Consider the following 19393-nt stretch of genomic DNA (forward strand, 5'->3'; position numbering starts at 1 on the left):
TTCCTCAACATATCAAACTGCTTGCGCATTTTCAGCAGATATCTCTAAGATATACTCTGCATCATATACTTTATATTTAATGGACGTATCCATTCATCTGGTACATTTGTTGATAAAAATGCTATTTAAAATTAAATTTTGAAAGATTGATGGACATAGCCGCTCATCAATGTCTGGCATGCATTCAGTTGTCTACAACCTCATCTGGTCTGGACCCGACATGACAATAGGCACGAAAATCCGGATCTATCAGGCTCTTGCTCTCTACTGCTGCGAGACCTGGACAATAAAAGCTGCAGTTCTCAAAAGCCTGGTAGTGTTTAATCTAAACTACCTCCACCAAATTCTGCAGGTTCATTGGCACCATTTCATCTCCAACACTAAGATCAGAATGTGATGCAAGATCATCCCCCCTCAACCAATCTCTTTTAAAGAGGAGACTTTGTTAGTTTGGCCATACTCTGACCTAGGAGAGTTCATTCACGAAGCAATAGCTCCAGAACCATTCCAAGGATGGCAAAGACGCCTTTGAGGCCAGATGATATTGTTAGATAACATCAAAGCCAATGTCTAAGTTAGCCTCAGTTCACAGGTTTATGGTGTTTGCTGCTGATCTATCCCTATCTTGGTCAAGGTGGACCGTTGTACATGGTCTGCTTTCATTCAGGATGCTGTGTGGTCTACTGAAGGAACTAGCTCAGTTCATTCTAGGTGAATGTTGTCTCCAGTCTTATAAAAATGCTTGGTTGCATCTAAAATAAGATACAGCCATTTAATCTGTTTATTAATGAAAATGCAATTTCAAACTCTAGTGTTTTAGACCAGTCTTTTTATGATTTAGATGTATTTATAAAAAAAATGAAACTGTATTTTCATTTTTAAAATGTTTGTTTTGCCTGTTTTTTCTTTTTCTATTTATTTTATTTTTTTCAATTTTTTTTCTTTGTCCTTAGGAACATGATGTGGTAAAAATGAATCGCCTTCGCCAAATGTGTTTGCCAGTAACCAATTCTCAGATGGTAATCTTCATTGTACGACCACAACTTCATCTTATGGAACAAATCATTGCCACTCTTTTTCAGTGAGTGCTTTTTGTTTTTTGTCTAATGAAAAATGCTTGACTATTGGGTCTCAAATGGAAGGACATAAAAGGACTAGAACATTAAGTAATTTGCAGGTAATAGATCGAAATTAAAAATTAATATTGTAGTATTGGAAAAAATATATGGAAGATGCTAAGTCTGCAACAAAGAAAGTGGGCTCCCTCTAGTGGGCTAGAAAACGTCTCACACCTGCTAGTATCCCATATCACTACAAAGCCACCATGCATGAAGTATTGTTGTTGCATCTGGGCTAGTTCATCAACCACTAGTCTCTCTCGTTTAGACAGTCCAAAAATGACTCTAACCTGATAGGTCCCACAAGTACTTCAATAGTATGTATTTCGACAAACTTTCCGCACTTGTGCCCCTTCAGTGTAAATACTCCCAACAAATCTCAAAAACAGCAAAATCACTCTTTCATTGTAGTGTTCTCCAGATGTTTGAAGGCTTTCTATTATAATAGCTTCTTTACTCAAAATACTTGTTTCCTCAACAGTGCCAACATACAGAAATTTAAATGTCATGTATACAAGTATCTCGCTGCACAAATCCCCAGTTAGGATGCCCCTTATAAATCTAGCCCCTATTTCATAGTAGCCCCTTATTTTTCAATGACAGTTTCTTGTTTGAGGTGAATTGAAATTTAGAAAGGGAGTGGGGGCCAAAGTAGTTAAAGTTGATGTTCAAACAAATGGGTATTTTGCTGTTTTAGGCCAAAGGTAAGTAATGTTCACAAAATCATATTAATTGTTCTTTAAAACTACTAAGAAGTTTCTTGGATCAAAATTGAATATTAAAATATTTTTAAAGAGGCTAAAAATGTTTACTTTTATTTTTGTTTTTATTTTCAGAGAAAAACAAAAGGGAAGTTTCCAGAAAGAGTTCAACCTAATTTTTGTTCCTTGCAAAAGTCTTCTCTGTGAGAAAAGATTGAAGGTAAATTTCCAAAGCTATTATCTATATATAATTTAAACAGAAAAGATGTTTTTTTTTTATTATTTATTTTATTTATTAATAATCAAATTTTAATTAATTTCCGCAGTTAATGACACTGTAAACTTCGTTTAAAATATTTATTTTATCTATGTAGTAGTTGCAATTTTTATAGAGATTACTGTTGTGGAATTGACTGACATTCATGACAACTTAAGTCTTATCTTTTGAACCTTTTTTTTTTTTTTTTTTGCACATTTATAAAATGGGTCTGTTTGTATTGGGCATCAAATCACATTTTCTTTTTAAATTCTTATTATAATAGAGATTTTATCTGTTTGTCTTATATTGTTATGGAATTGGATACACATTTTTTATTTCTTTACCATTAATGCAACTATATACAGTATAATCACGTTGACACATTGGTTCTCATTAAATCACTGAAGTAACATTGAGCCTGGTCATTGCTAAAATGTGCAACCATTTGGGAATTCCAGGTGCTCTTTGCTTATCTCAGTATTGTTTCCAGTCATCCTGGACCACACCCTGCCACTGGACTCGGCAGTGTCGATTCAGAAGTGTGGTTGGAGATTGTTCAACCCTTGCTGCACAATTACAAATGCAGCTACCCTTACAAGAGGTATTCATCATATTTCCAGACTGAATGGAGGCTTCCATTCCATTGCAATTCAGAAAAAGGACTATTTGTACTCTGTTATAATTATTGCCTATATGTAAGACACACTGACAGATTGTCTAAACTTATGCAGGTCTCCTGTTTATTATAATTATACTATAGCGACTACATAGTAAATTAAATTCATTAAAAAGATATGAGGGGCATTCCAAAAGTAATGCCTCCTATTTTTTATTCTGCTCAAATGGATTAGAGGGGATTGCAAATCTAAACTTATGCCTTCATAATCTTGAGGTTTTATCTGTCTGTTGCCAATATTGATGATGCAAGACCCCTGTCATGGATATGCATCAGAAGCAGAAAACCGTCATTGAATTCCTCCATGCAGAAAAAATTGAACTGATCAATACTTACCAGTACCTGTTGAATATTTACAAAGCTGATGCAGTTGTCAGCACAGTTAGGAGATAGGTTTGTTGGTTTGGCAAGACAACATGATCAGTTATGGTGGAACTTTGGTAGGGTGAAATTATTTAAGAGGAGGGCTCAATAGGAATTTATTCACATTAGATATGAAGATGACCATGTTATAGTCGGCTGGGAAGCAGACACTGTTCAACACAGTTCTAGGAAATAAACTTTACTCCTGGAATTTTCATTTAATTTTAGGCACAGATAGTAAGGGAAGTTGTTGATGGTTGTTGTATTTGTAGCAAACCTTTTCAAGGAGGGACAATAGATTGGAGCTCAGTCGAGCACCTACTATAAAAGTAACAATAGAGCAGACTGACAACATCTCTTCTCTGAGAAAGAGGAAGTAGAGGAAGTTTAATTAACTAGACATTTCATGTCTATTAATTCTGGTTTGGATTCTTTCCATCTTTCTAATTATTTTCTTACTTCTGGCAAAAACTGGCCGATGTAGTCACCATATTTACTGTAGGCCCAAGTACTTTCAAATCCGTCTGGATTCATCATCAGGGATAATTAACCAAACTGATTTTGGATTATTCCTCAAAGTGTTCTTATATACAGGGTGTTTCAAAAGTCTTGGGAACATAACGATTTTTAATAACTCAAAAACTATTAGGAGTTAAAAAATGAAATTGGTACCGTTGGAAAGGTTAAAGTTTCAAGTTTTGTGGGGAATCTTCAAACTTGCTCAATATGAGCACCATTCGTCACACGGCAGACATCTAGTCGATAGTCCATTTCCTGCCAAACGCGTTCCAGCATATTGACGTCAATGGTTCCCACAACTGCCGTTATTCGAGCCTTTAGTTCGTAAATATCTCTTGGAAGGGGCGGCACATAGACTTGTTGCTTTTGGACCAACTTGAGCTTGTAAGGTACCATTTGAAGTCGTTTACTTAAGACACGCCAGACAGTTGCTGGAGCAAGCTGAAGTTCCCTGCTGGCTCTTCTCACTGATTTACGGGGGCTCCGCTGAAAGGCTGCCCTGACTTGCTCAACTGCAGCTTCTGAAGTTGAAGGGCGACCTGTTCGCTTACTTGGGTACAAACACCCATCTTTCACAAATTTAGCATGCCATCTGACAATGGGTTTCCTTTCAGGGACTTCTTTTTTAAATTTCCTGCGAAATGCACGCTGAACACATGTCCACGATTCAGTCTTTGCAAATTGGAGGACGCAAAACGCCTTGTCTTGTTTAGAGAACGCCATTACTGCACATGGAAAGATAAGACGAAAATCATTAGTATGACCAAAAACTTGATTAAGCAAGCTTTAAAATGACACCAGTTTCATTTTTTTACCTGGAATAGTTCATGAGATATACGAATTTGTAATGTTCCCAAGACTTTTGAAACGCCCTGTATTTTGTTGTATATTTCATTAGTAATTCATTGGTTAATAAAATGTTATGCCATTTTTGTCACTTTACAAACATTTTAGAATGTTATTAAAATTTATTTTATTGATTTGTTTTTTAGTTTTAATTAATAATGCTCAAATGTAGTAGTGTGTTCAAGAATAGATGTGTTATATACTAAAATTTTATTTAATGGAAAATATATATATATATATATATATATACACACACACAGTGCCAGGCAAAAGTATTGGATACATTACATTTTTCTTCATAACTTTAATTAGGGTTCAAGATTTCACCTAAAATTTGGTCAGTATATTCCTATTACTATTCTAACTAATAGTTAGGGTAGTAATTACAAAATTAAAGTTTAGAAAGTTTATATTAAAGGAAAAATATAAATCAACTGACGCAAAAGTATTGGATTCATTGATTTAATATTTGGTTGCATAGCCTTTATTGCGTTCAACAGCTTCCAATCGCTTTCTGTAGTTGCAGACATTTTTTGCAAAGATATGCGGGTATTTTGCGCCGTTCTTCTTTGCAGAACTGTTCTAGTTGTTGAATATTTTGTGGATTCCTCTTGTGAATATTGATCTTCAATATTTTCCACAAATTTTCAGTTGGGTTGCGGTCTGAAGACTGACTGGGCCAAATAAGAACGTCAATTCCGTTATTTCTAAGCCATTCTTTGGTTAGTTTGGCAGTATGCTTGGGGTCATTGTCCTGCTGAAACACGAAATTGCTATTATGTCCCAACAAATCAGCAGATTTCTGGAGGTTTTTCTCCAAAATCTCCCTGTACATACGTCCATTCATTCTACCATTGATGATTTCTAATTCACTAATACCTCTGGATGAAAAATACTATAATCAAACCACCGCCAAACTTTACCGTAGGAATGGTATTCTTTTTGTTATTTCTACGCCATACGTGTGTTGCTGTGTTTCTTCCAAAGATTTCGATTTTCGTTTCGTCTGACCAGATTACCTTGTTCCAAAATTCTTGGTTGTTCCCCATGTTTTAACATAATTCAAAAGTGATCTGACATGTTTAAGATTCAATAATGGAACTTTTCTTAGGGGCCTTGATACAAAACCTGCACGATTTAGAACTCTACTGGTTATATCCTTGCTCACATTAATCCTAGCTTCTCTGAGGGCGGTTTGAATTTCACCACGAGTAAGAAAGTTTTTTTTTCTTTTTGTACCTTTCTGCTTACCCACCTTGATTTTTTTTTCATTTAATTTCTTTGGCCGATCACATCTTGGAAGATTTGCAACAGCTTCACCAGGGTTTTTAAACTTTCTAATAACGTTTCCAACTGTACTAAATGGTACATTAAGTTCCTTGATATTATTCGATACTCTTTTCCTTTGTGCTTATCAATGATTTTTTGATGAATGTTTTAGGCATTTTTATAAATGAACTGGTTGACTTTGAAGGAGTGAGCCCAAACTGGAAGAATTTTATAAAATTATTTTAATATAAAGCTCTCTGATTGGTCAGTGATAACTCGTTTGCATTATTGCAACACGCTTAGCAAAAGTCATTTAAATTTATTTAAGAAAAAGAATTTTTTATAAGTGTATCCAATACTTTTGCATTTGTTAATTCATATTTTTCCTTAAATATAAATTTTCTAAACGTTGATTTTGTAATTACTACTCCAAATATAATTTAGAATAGTAATAGGAATATACTGATCAAATTTTAGGTCAAATCTTGAACTCTAATTTAAGTTATGAAGAAAAATGTAATGTATCCAATACTTTTGCGTGTCACTGTATATATTAAATAGACTGCCCACAAAAATAAATATGTTTGAAATATTTTCTTGTGTTTATCCTGCAAAATAGGTTTTTACTGGGTTCCTAATGGGTTGGTCAGAATGAAGTCCTGCTGGGTTGACCTTTTATTATAGTGTATCAAATCACTTCTTTTTTTTTTTTTTTTCTTGCTATCCGTTTTCATAGGACCTTCCATCCTGAATTCCATTTTCACAATGATGTCCTTGTTTGCGTACATTACATGTTCATACCAATGAAGACGAGTTTATCTAATCGGCTTGACTTTGGTCCAACTGGAAGTCTAATACTTTATTTGCAGGATAGTTTTCTTCCTGTTTCCTTTGACAACCAGCCATACAAATTGGCAGTAAATGTTTTAAACTTTAATATTTCATACTAATTAAGATTCTTGTTATAGGTAAATCTGAATGTTGATTGAATCAACACAATCTTAAGATTGTACTACTTTCCACTATTAACAGTAATTGCCCAATTCATTCGAAAGGGGAAATTATGTTGTCCTGCATTGGCCAATTAACAGTCTCTTACAACAGTTTTTTTTTTATTAATTATAATAAGAATATTTACTTCCTTCTATTGCGTGTATGTGTGTTATGGGGTAAGCTGAAGGAGTCCATATTCTCTGTTTTTTTTTGTTTTTTTTTTAGGAGAGTCGGCTATTCCAGATAAAAATATAATGAGTATTGAATGAAGAAGAAATGAATGCATGATTTCTGGAAACCTGCATGAAGTCTTATGATGATTGTATTGTGGAATAGATTATCATATGGACAATTTTTTGTTATTAAACTATTGTCTAAAGGTGGAGAGAAGAGAAGTCAATCGACTTTTTATAGATATGGCAGTAATCTAAGTGATTTTTATTAGTAAAACATGTTTTCTGATTTTCAGGAACAAGGAGTCTTTGGGACATTTGCAAATGTTGAAGAATTTAACATGGAATTGATTCCTTTTGATTATGATCTTCTTTCAATGGAAATGGATACTTCATTTCGAGTAAGTGAGGAAACTCATTAATTTATTATCCGAAAATTTTATGCCTTTTTGAACATTCATATTTTGATCAATAATTCCATGTCATTAAAAAATATTTTATGCATCTAATATAATGCAGTAGATTTATTTTTTTAAATCTTTTTTGCCTATAAATTTTCTTTGTTTTGAAAGATATAAAAAAACATTGTCACCATTCTTCTTCTTAGTAAAGTAGTTAAACTTAACGAACTTCATTTCTGAATTTTTGAGATGAGGATTGATTATTTTATTTAAACTGTTATCTTAAGTGTTATTTTCACATTTCAGTCGCTGTATCCTCCAATTTTCTTCTAATGGAATCAAGGCATGCTACCCTCATGAATCAAATAAAGAGGTTTATTTGAAATTCCATACAGATTCCCAAGTTTGACCAAAAGATTCCTGCGTTTTACAAGATACACCTGAAGGTTGGAGATTGCATCGACTGAAACGTGAAAATAACACTCAAGATGAGAACAATAATCTGATAAATCCAAATAACGATTAAAGAATTACAATTTACAAGATAGTTGCATATTTCCTATCCTATATTGATATGCCAATCTTCTACTTGAATTAATACTTGGTCATTAGCCAATTAAAATGGATAAGTAATTTTTGTTTGAATCGGGAGTTATTTTTTGTTTTTCATTGTCCACCCTTTGTATTGCTTTATATTTTTTTTAACTAATATGCTCACAGGCTTTGGTTGCTCAAATTTCACAGTTCCCCTTGTGCTGGATGGGATAGCCATGGCCATAGCCAATGTTAAACATGTGTCGATCAGTAGGATAAATCAGAGGAAGACAATAGTCAAAACAAAAACTATGCAAATAAGTCTGACTTGTTAAGAAAATACTAGAAATAAATTTTTGTCCAAAATGGCATTTGATCATTTCCTTTTGACAAAAATAGCAATCTGAAAATATTCAAATTGCTTTATAATGAAAAGAGAATCCAATATGGCTTCTGTGGACCTGTTACAAATCTATGTATTTTGTTTCTTTGTCAAGATTTTTAACCATGTACGTTTTTATTAGGCCAGACTACCTGCAATCTATTGAATTGGTACTCTTCCTCTTCTTTATATTGTCTCTTTCCACTAATTCTATCATTTGTTGATCTACATTAATGATCTTCCAAATCACATCCTTACATCATTTGTAGACATTTATGCTGACGACACTACCATTTATGGTAGCACATCTAAGACAGTAAACGACCAAGTTCTCTCCAATTCTCTCTCCTCTGATCTTGAGCACGTAGTACAATGGGGTAAGGAGTGGCTGGTTACTTTTAATGCATCTAAAACCAAGCTTCTCTCTTTACAACATCAACATTCTGATCCACATCTGGCATCAATTGAAATGAATGGCTCTCGTCTTCAGGAGGCCTCAAGTTTTGACAAGCTTCTTGGCTTGACCATTACTTCTGATCTTAAATGGAGCACGTACATCAAATCTGTTGCCAAGGCCGCTGGAAAAATGGTGGGATCTTTCTATTGATCCAGTAGATATCTCACTGCTGATGCAATTCTCTATCTATATAAGAGCCAGGTACGTCCAAGGATGGAATACTGTTGCCACATCTGGGCAGGAGCTGCTAGAAAGGACTTGTCCTGCCTTGATAGAGTTCAAAATAGACTTAGTAGCCTCGTAGATGTCCTTTTCTCTTCCTTGCAAACTCTATCTCACAGAAGAGATGTTGCGAGTTTGTCTCTGATGTATCGTTATTTTCATGGAAAGTGTTTGACTGAGCTTCAATCTATGGTCCCCCCTCGCCAAACTTTCACAAGAAACACTCGTCTAGCTGTAAACACTATCAATAATTCCCCCCACTCTTTATGTGTGCCTAAACCTAAACGTAGATTCCATGAACAAAGCTTCTTTCTTAGAATTGCACGCCTGTGGAATTGTCTTCCGTTTTCCTGCTTTCCGGCTGGCTACAATATGGTTGTCTTCAAGTCCAACGTAAATAAGTTCTTGATGAGCCGTTCCATATAAGTTATCAAATTTACCAAATTTTCATTACTAATGATTACTATATTGTCCAATTTCTACTGCACACTCTTTAACCCTTATCCTTGAGTGGCCTCTTGGCCTTGATAATGTGGTGATGCTTATGTAAAAAAAAAAAAAAAAAATTTATGCCATTTGCCTTTTGTGATGTCCTTCAGTGTTCACAGTGAGTAGATAAGCCAGAAAAATCCAGACTTAAAATAATATTGTATACATTTAATATTTTATTTTTTTTATTTTAGGAATGTTATTTGGAAAATGATTACACATCACTCTTCTATGCTGCCAAATCTATAATGACGTTACAAGGCCTTTATGGGATCATTCCAAATCTTTATGGAAAAGGAGACTGTGCTAAGGTAAGGCAAATTGATGGAATTTAAAAAAACTTGTTCATGTATTAGTGATTTCATGTTTTGGTTTAACAGGAATTTACAAAGAATTGTTAATCTTTGCTGTTGTAATGAAAGGTAAAGATTTTTGTTTTATTTATTTTTATTTTTTTCAAGTTGTCACAAATAAAATGCAAATACATTGTACCACAAAGGGAGGAATATTTGATACCTAAATGTTTCTTCTTTCTATTCGAATTAATGTTGTGAATTTATGGTTGTTTATAACAAAACACTGAAACAGACATCAGATTTGTATTATTTAGATTATTCAGGCTACTGTTCTCATTTTTAGTGTTTTTTGCACAATATTTCAGTCCATGTAACCTCTGACCTTTTTCAGGTGTATCTTGTTAAACTCTGGAATCCTTTAATGCATGGGAGTAGTACACAAAAACCGATGGTGCAATGGATAAAATACTTGGTAAAATTTAGTTGTGATACTCTTTTGGGAGTTAAAGGTTCAATCTTCAATGCAGGCGACACTCAAAATAAATTATTTTTTTTGTTTCAGCATGTAATTGACATGATGTTGCGTATGCGTCGAGAACTTGGTGGTAGAGAACCACAGCTGACTCCACAAATCGACAATCTCCTTATTATTGACCGTAACGTGGATTTGCTCACCCCAATGCTTTCGCAGTTGACTTATGAGGGACTCATTGATGAAATTTTTAACATTAATTGCAGTGAGTAAATTTTTTTTTTTTTTTTTTTTTTTTTACAAAGGAGTCATCACTTATCAAGGCCCGGAGGCCACTCGAGGATAAGGGTTAATGGTTTTATCATTTTATCCTTTCTGAATTTATATAAATGAACTTGTCTATACAAAGTTATATATTTCAGTTTAAATAACAATACTTAAATACAAACAGCTAAGAAAAGTACTTGTAAAAAAAAGTCAGAGATTACTTTGAGTATCTATTTTGTCCTTGGTAAGGGAAAAAGATATCCTTCTTGGCTCAGTCAATTTTTTTTCTTTATCCAAAATGCCTCTTTCGAAATAATGACCACATTAAAAAAAAATTGATTTATGAACAATTACTACCATATAAATTGAAAATTGCCATGGAATATTGTGAAAACATCACCTTCCAATCAGCAGGCGAAGCAGAAAAGAAAATTTGTTTCACGATTCTGATTTGTATACAACAGTGTTAAAAAAAAAAAAATGGCTTTAAGGAATGTTCTGATTTTGAACACCTACTTTTTATCTGAATTGAACTTTTGTAGAAAAATGTGTATCCTTAAGTGATTTGAAGAACGTAATTAGCACATGAATTTAATAATTCACTAATATTTGGTGTAACAGTATCCTGTAGAAACCAAAATTATGGGACACAAATTTCTTTTTGTTTTTTTTGTTTTTTTAAATTTATGAATGAAATCATTTTTGATGCAACCTTGTGATTGGTAAACATGGCAAAAAAAAAAACCTCTGATAATTGGTTTTTTAACTTTTGATGTTTTATTTTAATTTCAGCTTATGTAAAACTTCCCGCAGAGAAATTTATGACCAAAGAACAACAACAACAAAAAGAAGCCATGCCTGATGCTGCCCAAGAACCCAAAAACATTGCCCTCAATTCTGCAGATGAACTATTTGCTGATCTTCGAGATAAAAACATTGATGCTGTCAATACTTTGGTGTGTAAGAAACTGAAACTTTTGTCAGCTCAATTTGACGTAAGTGATTTTCATAGACAATAGTTTCCATCGCTCAAAATGATTTTTTTTTCCCCTTTTTTTCTACGTTCTAAATACTTCCAAAACTTTCAGTCTTTTAATACATGAGGATTTTAAAAATTTTACAGCCCTTTTAAATGATTATCTATTCTACAGTTTAAATACTATCAAAGTTTGAACATGAATTCATTTTTTAACATAAATGCCAAACACTTTTTCACAAAATAAAACAATATTCCAATACAGAACTGTGATATTAAAATCCAAACCATCCTATAATTAATAAAATAACAAAAAGTACTTAATATCCTCTTGCCAAGCAATATGTAACTTCGTTAACCCTACAGTTTCGACATAAGCTGTATTTAAAAAAGTACAGGGTGCTCATAAGTAGATGTACAGCTGAATCTGAATAAATATAATACTGTTATAAGCATGGAGGCCAGTGAAGAAAAACTTGTTTAAAGTTGTGTGTGTGTGTAATTAAATAATTATTCATTTTTACTTAGAGACACTATTGTTGCATGCTTACGCAATTATCAGTGTAGGGTAACAATTCCTGATGGTCATGAGATTTGAACCCAGCCACAAAGCCAACTTTTTGCTCCATTTGCCGAGCCCTATTGTGGTGCAACCACTGTGTGTGTAATGATGCTAAGATCATTCCACTGAAACAAATGCTATCAAATTATTTCATAAATTTAATTCAATAGATGCAGCACTTATCTTTTCATTAGAGTAACAAGTTGTTAATTCAAGTATAGAATTCATTAGTAAATCATCTTTTACTGAAATCTATTTACGGTGTGACTCTTTCAATGAATAAGAAAATAAAAATGAATTTAACTTTGATGCATCAAAATCTGATCGTATAAACTGGAATATTTGATATCCAATTTATAAATACTGGAACACCTGTTGGAATTATTTTACTATTGCACACATGGCAACAATGTTAACATGTTTTACTACATTCAAGATATTGACACATAATCAGATAATTGGAACCTGTGTTAACAAATACATCTAATATTTATTAATAGTTGCTGGTGTTATAGTAATACTGAAAGAATATGAAATGCATGTTCAAGACCTGAAAATATGATAGAATAGATAAACAAGGACTGTCTTATTACAATATTAAATATGAGGGAATATTTTTTTTCTTGTCTGGAAATTGCTCCAGACAAGGCATGAAGCCACTTAATGTAAGGAGTTTAAAAAAAATAGTACTTCATGGTCAAAAACTTGCCAATGATAAGTGTTAGATGGAATAGATTCTAACCTAGAAAACAGCAATTCTTCTCTTTGTCAGAAAGAACGCTCCTGGAATATGAACCATTAAAGGGATAAGAAATAATGTTTGAATGCACAAAATGTAAATCTACTTATATGAATCTCAAATGTCATGATTTGCTGCTAGAATTCACAAAGTTTATTTGGAATTTGAACTTCTGCTTAAAAGTATGCAAAGTTTTCAATAACAAAATGTCTTTATACATATGTGCATCCTTTATATGTGTGGGATGTTTATACAGGATTTTTTTTTTTTTTTTTTTTTTTTAATAGTGGCTTTTTGTCATTGTAGCTTCAACTAGGGATTGCTGTAGAAATGAAGAAAGAAGACACAAGGAGACATTCGCTAAATTTTCTGCAAGGTTTTATTTGGAGAGAATTAACTCAGAAGAGAGAGACTAATGTTCCTTTGCTAATTATTTACTTTCTAACTTAACTGAAATTAGTAACACAGATGGATAGATATTGAGCTAACATTTTGCAATTAGCATTTATCAATGTTTTCTACATTATTGGTGATATCTTGTTCACACGACTTCCACATAGAGACGAATTTGAAAAATCTTTGTTTCTCTCAACTTGAAAAACAAGACTGCATTTGTTATCGTTCAACTGGTTTGTCTACCGTTTGACATGCTGCTTCAGCTTTGTCACCTGTCTCTGAACAATTCCGTTCTATTAATCTGGGTTATCATGCATTTGATGTGATCTTTGTCAAAATTCACACTAGCTGAACTAATCAACTTATTGATGCAATGAGTAGTGTCAGACAATGTCCGTTCAGTTTGAGAATTAATCTTATTTTAAATGTAGGATTATGCAGGGGGCCCGAAAGAACTTGTAATTTTTCAGGAAACCATGCCGGGGGTTTTACGTCAGCACCAAAATCGGTAAAGATTATACCATTCCTATAATGACCCATTCAAATTGACCCTGTGCAGTTCTAGGGGGTCCACCCTTCCAGGCTTTGCTTTCTCTCTGAGAAGGGGTTAGTTTTAGGCTAATCGCCTGAGGTGCCCCTACTGAACAATGCTGACAGATGTCAGGCACTTTTTGCAAGTTAGAGTACCCTTCCTTGGGGACACTGACTTTTCAATCCCACTTTCTGACCCTGGTGTTACATTTCTCGCGGGAGAGAAATACATTTTTTTTTTTTTTTTTTTTTGTCAACTAGCGTTAGAAGCAGTTATCTCCCCTGTAAATTATTCATCTAACTTGAATTTATATATAAACTGTTCTCATAAGAAAAATATAAATTCTGAAATTGTTGCATTCGAATGTAAAACAAAATAAGATTCACAATTGAGAATTTGGTCCAAATGTTGTTTACCTCAAACTTAGTTGGTTTTACCATATTAGTTTCCATTATTGTAAACATCTGTGGCATTATTTTTTTTTCAACTTTCCATTTCAAGTTCAACACTAAATGGGCTTTTCCAACCTTTTAAAAGGATTGTGTTCATTTTCTCCATAAATGTGCCAAATTTTATGCCAGTTTCATTTGAGATGCATTAGACATAACTTTTAAACACTGATAAAGACTAAAGTAACACATACCACTATACATAAGACAACATGTACACCTTTTTATTTCCCTATTTTCTCCAGCAGATACGAATGAGGTACAACCGTGAAGGTAGTCTAAAAGATCTTTTTCACGGAGTGGACCCTGACAATATCCTGAAATTCCTAAGAGAAACAAGATTATATAACAAAATCTAAAACACTAATAAACAAACAAACGAACATAACCAAATAACCACTTCAGAAAAACCTAAAACCCCAAAAAACAAACAAAATACAACCAAACAACCTTTCCAGCAAAATCAAATCACCTAATAAACAGCAAACAAACATAACAAAATAACCTCCTCAACATTAAATGACGCACAAAAGTTGATATGCTGGTTAAATAACCCATCCATCCATCCCTATTATTTTGCTCCAGGAATTAAATAGCCCTTGGTTAAAATTTTATACATAATCCTAATCGTTCGTCTGACTACACTAACAATTATTTGAACAGTCTTTATCAATATCCATTCTTAATTTCCTAAAGTTTTTGGAATTTATCTGTACAAGACTTTGTCAGTTTTTCTATAAATTAATATTTCTCCAATTCTTGCTTTCTTTCATAACATTCTACTAATGTATTAAGCATTACTCGAAAATTACCACCTCTCTCCCCCAAATATTCTAATATATATTTTTGGATGTGGAGATATCTAAATAAATAAATGATCACTACCAATGAAATCAATGAATGTCTTCTAATTTACATGATGATTTGAAAAAATTCAATAAATAAACCGTCTCATCAGTTTTATGGATTTCTAACCTGACATGTTATATGCATGTAACAGCTTTGTGTATGAAAAGTCCATTTAAAAAATTGTGGGAGGGAAGAATAATCTTTTTAGATGTTTTCATAAAATATTAAATACTAGCTGCATCGATCTGGCGTTGCCTGGGAATTTTATGTTTTTGTTTTTTCCTTCATTTTTGTTTAGCTTTTTCATTAATTTTGTCATTTGTTTTTGTTACCAAATTATTTTTTTTTATGAAATAGGATTTTGCAAATTAACTAATTATTACAGTATCGTTTAATCTTTTATTAACTGAACCAAATTATTATAAAACTATTACTAATTTTGTTAAAGTAATGTTTTAGTCTCTATTTATGAAAGTATTGGATCTATTCAATAGTTTTCCAAGTACGTCCAAATCCTATTCAAATTTCAAACGGTCACAAAGTAATTGATTTTTTTTTTTTTTTTTTTTTTTTTTTTTTCTTTCCCAGCTACTAAAAAAATTACTTTAAAGTTAAATTTAATTATGTTTGATCATAAAAATATTAATTTGTATATCAACTATAGGGTGGAGCAACGCAACTTGCTTATTTGGAATATCTAAATTATTTAAATAAGTTTCTCTGCCCCACCCTGTATAATTAAGTATAATAATAAGTCATGTAGAGGGAAGAAGCATGTATATACAACAAGAAGTGGCTACACAATTTTAATAGATTTGTGTTTAAAGTTCACATTTGCTAGTAACATTAATGAGAAATAGCTTTTAATTCAAAGCATTGATTTTTAATGTTCATTATGTATATATTTGTATGTCTGTCTGTATGAAAATAGTTAACTGATAAACTACTGGTCACATAACACTGAAATTAACAGGAAATAGTAATCCTATAGCAAGGATGGTTTATAACGAATAAAATCTTTGTTTGGATGGATGATGTGTACAGAAATGTCAGCAAGTTGAAATCAAAATGTTCTTTTCAACTTGCTGACATATTTCTGTTACTTTTGTGCATGCGCAAATTCATTCATAGTTTGAAGTGGTTTAATTTTAAATGTTTTTCTTTATTGTCTTTTTTTGTTAATTGCATTTTCACTTCAAACAAGGCACAGTGCCATTTTGATGTAGGGGGCTACTATCTGAAACATAATTTGTAGGGGTACTATGTAGGGAGTTGAGCAGCAAGATGTTTGTTTCCATTATATTTTAGCTTCTGCATGTTAGTACAATTGGAGAAACAGGAACCCGGAAAGGAATTCCAAAGTCTAGCAGTCCTAGGGAAGAAACTATTTACGTAGAGGTAGTACTAGTTCGTCTGAGCATCTACCATTAAAGTATATCGTAAAACAGGCAAAAGGATGGGACAGTGGTTAAAGCCTAGCTATTAGTGAGGGACCTATTAGGTTAGTGACTCTTTTGAATCCTGTCTAAGAGGGAGAGACTGATAGCAGATGCACCAGCCTAAATCTGGCAACAATACTCCATACATGGGCAAATGGTGGTTTTGTAAAGGTACAGGATACTCTGAGGCATAAGTAGATTTCTAGCATTGTAGAGAGAGCCCACCTTCTTTGCTGCAGCCTTGGCAATGCACTCAATGTATCTGTTTCAACTCGTATTCCTCATGAATGTTAAGCTGAGGAGTTTGAACGAGCTACTTTCAGGTAATGTATCGTTATGGTTTCTTGTAGTTATTAAAAAAAGGAGTTTAGTCTTGGCAGCATTGAATATGCCCATCCATTTGTCCCATTTCACTACAGACCAGGGGTCTTCCTCCAGAGTTTCAGCCATTACCTTGGTTACGTGTTCATTGGTTTCCCCTCGTCTGTTGTAGAGCATAGTGTCGTGGGCAAATATACCCAGCTCAGAGATAATTTTATCAGGAAGGTCATTTATGAATATCGGGAATAATAAAGGTCCAAGGATCGATCCCCGTGGTACACCCGCATTTATATCATATTGTTTTGACATATGACCATCGAGGACAACTTGGATTTTTCTCTTACTTGAGAAGGATTTAATTATGTTAAGTATTCGTTCAGTAATACCATAGGATCTGATTTTCATGAGAATACCTTCGTGCCATACCCAGTCAAAGGCCTTAGATATATCTAGGACTACTGCCCTAGCCTCTCCTGCTTTATCCAGTGCTTTGCATATATGTTCAGAGATTAGTTAGGATATCTGTTGTAGAACGGGCTTCTCTAAACCCATACTGTTGGTCTGACAGAAGTTTAGCAGCTGTGAAGTGGTGGATTAGAGCATGGTTAATTATGGACTCAAATATTTTGGCAAAAAAAGGAGGAGGCTAATGGAGCGATAATTTAATGTGTCAGTGCTTTCACCAGAATTCTTGTAAACTAGTACCACAGAAGCATCTTTTTTCTAGCAGTCAGGAAAGCAAGATTCATTAAGGCATTTGTTGAAAAGTTTGGAAAGAACTGAGGCAACCTTGGCAGAGCATTTTTTTATCGTTAATAGTACAACCAGGATAAGATCAGGTCCACATGCTTTTGAGGTGTCTAGGTTTTTTTATATCATGTACTTGAGAAGGGGTGATTTTTAGATCATCTAGTATGGTTTCCGTCTGCAGAGGAAATCTGGGAGGGAGTGGTTTGCTGGACCCAAAGTAGAGTTGCTGGAAAACTGATGGGCAAGCAGATTAGCCTTCTCGGTTGCCGTGCAAACAACTTGAAGATTATTGAATAGTGGGGGAATTGTTAATTACTCATTATCGAGTATAGATTGTTTCACAGTTTTAGATTTTCCAGAAGTGAGGAATTTCTACTTTTATTTAAATACTTTATTTTTTATCTGCAAACATGTAAAGATTCAAATTGAAATTCATTTTCATATAAGATCTAAATTTACAAATGTTTAGATTTTTAAATAAATGATTTAATTTTTTTTAATTTTATTTTTTATTATTAATTTGAATCTTATTCAAAAGAAAATATGGGTAAATGGAAGAAGATGGGAAGTTATCTTTGAAACAAGCAAAAGAGAGAGGAAGAAATAAAACGGACAAATGACCAAAAAATGAGACCACAAAACTCTAGCAATTCAACAGAAATCAAAAAGCAGATTTTAAAAGAAAATTCACCTTTTCCTAATTTTAATAATAAAAAAAAGCCTGATTGTTTTTTTTTTATTTTTATTTATTTATTTATTTTTTTATCTGAATTATAAAAAAATCTAAATTCCACTAAAAGCAGAGATATTGCATTTCTAATTCTTTATTCTATGAATAAAAATTTAATCAACTCTTGCAATTTTTGTGATATTTAAAAATTTATCCATTAGCTTTTTACATTTCAATCAACTCTTGTGAGCCATTGCTACCGCCTTTGTTTTGAGATTCCACCAAATATCTCAATCATACTTAACCAAATTGTATAAATCACAGGTATTGGGGAAAACTTTTGTTTGTATAGAGTATCTTTTAGTAAGCAGAATCAAATTGTTCAGTTGCCCGAAGATTCTGTTGAAAGGTAGATAAAATAAATCATCTATAACTGACATGGTGGTTTGAGTTGTTCTATGAAACAAAGCCATATTGCTCTGTAATTACATTGAATGTTCTAACTAGAATTACAGCAAAAAGTACCTATTACATATATACATAGTACATATTACTCAGATCTACAAAGTTTATATATATATATATATATATATATATATATTAGTCCTCGCGCGAAAGAGAGGGACACAAAATGTTTTTTAAATAATTGAATAACAAAGACTTTCGCTGGCGAGGACTACTATTGACCATAACCAGTCATCCAGTCCTTTTGAAATTTTTATCTCTATTTTTCTCGTTATGTACTGAATATTTGTTAATGAAACCTATATGAAATATATTCCTTATTAAATTGTAAAGATTTTCTATTCTGAGAGAAGTTTTAAAAAAATGTAATCTAAAAAAGTTATTTTAAAGTTTTTGTTAAAAAAAATTCATATTTTCTCATTATTAAGACCTGTATTACAAAGAGGGGGGTTGCAAAAAAAATGAAATGTGGTGTGAGGAGAAATACAAACTGAAACAGAATATTCAGACCTGTAATAATACAAAGAGAGGATTGCAAAAATGAGTTATGGTGTGAGGAGAAATGCAAACTAAAATAGAGAGGAGTTTTAAAATATAATCTTAAAAAGATAAGATATAAGTTAGCAAAGCATTTCATCCAAGGCATGAAAATTGTTAAACAAAATGTTTTTACTATAAGCTTTAAAAATAAAGGTACAAGATTCAATTTGAAATTTATCTTCAAAGTGCACTTTTATAAATTTTACAAAGTAAGGTATAAAAATTTAATTTAAATTGAATAAAAAAAAAATTACCTTGGATTTATTTT

General features: G+C 32.7%; 1 protein-coding gene across 1 annotated transcript in view; it reads left to right on the plus strand.

The window, feature by feature from the left end:
* Window positions 1–19393, plus strand: part of LOC145278221 (vacuolar protein sorting-associated protein 33A-like) — a 46966-nt gene that overhangs the window by 12327 nt on the left and 15246 nt on the right. Inside the window, exons 3-8 of the mRNA XM_080130512.1 lie at window positions 954–1081; window positions 1955–2039; window positions 7214–7318; window positions 9597–9713; window positions 10261–10435; window positions 11230–11432. Of these exons, the coding sequence (XP_079986638.1) occupies window positions 954–1081; window positions 1955–2039; window positions 7214–7318; window positions 9597–9713; window positions 10261–10435; window positions 11230–11432 (813 nt within the window). The remainder of the gene's footprint in view (window positions 1–953; window positions 1082–1954; window positions 2040–7213; window positions 7319–9596; window positions 9714–10260; window positions 10436–11229; window positions 11433–19393) is intronic.

Source organism: Euprymna scolopes, chromosome 1 (assembly GCF_053919585.1).
Source record: "Euprymna scolopes isolate OS-2025 chromosome 1, ASM5391958v1, whole genome shotgun sequence".
NCBI lineage: Eukaryota > Metazoa > Mollusca > Cephalopoda > Sepiida > Sepiolidae > Euprymna > Euprymna scolopes.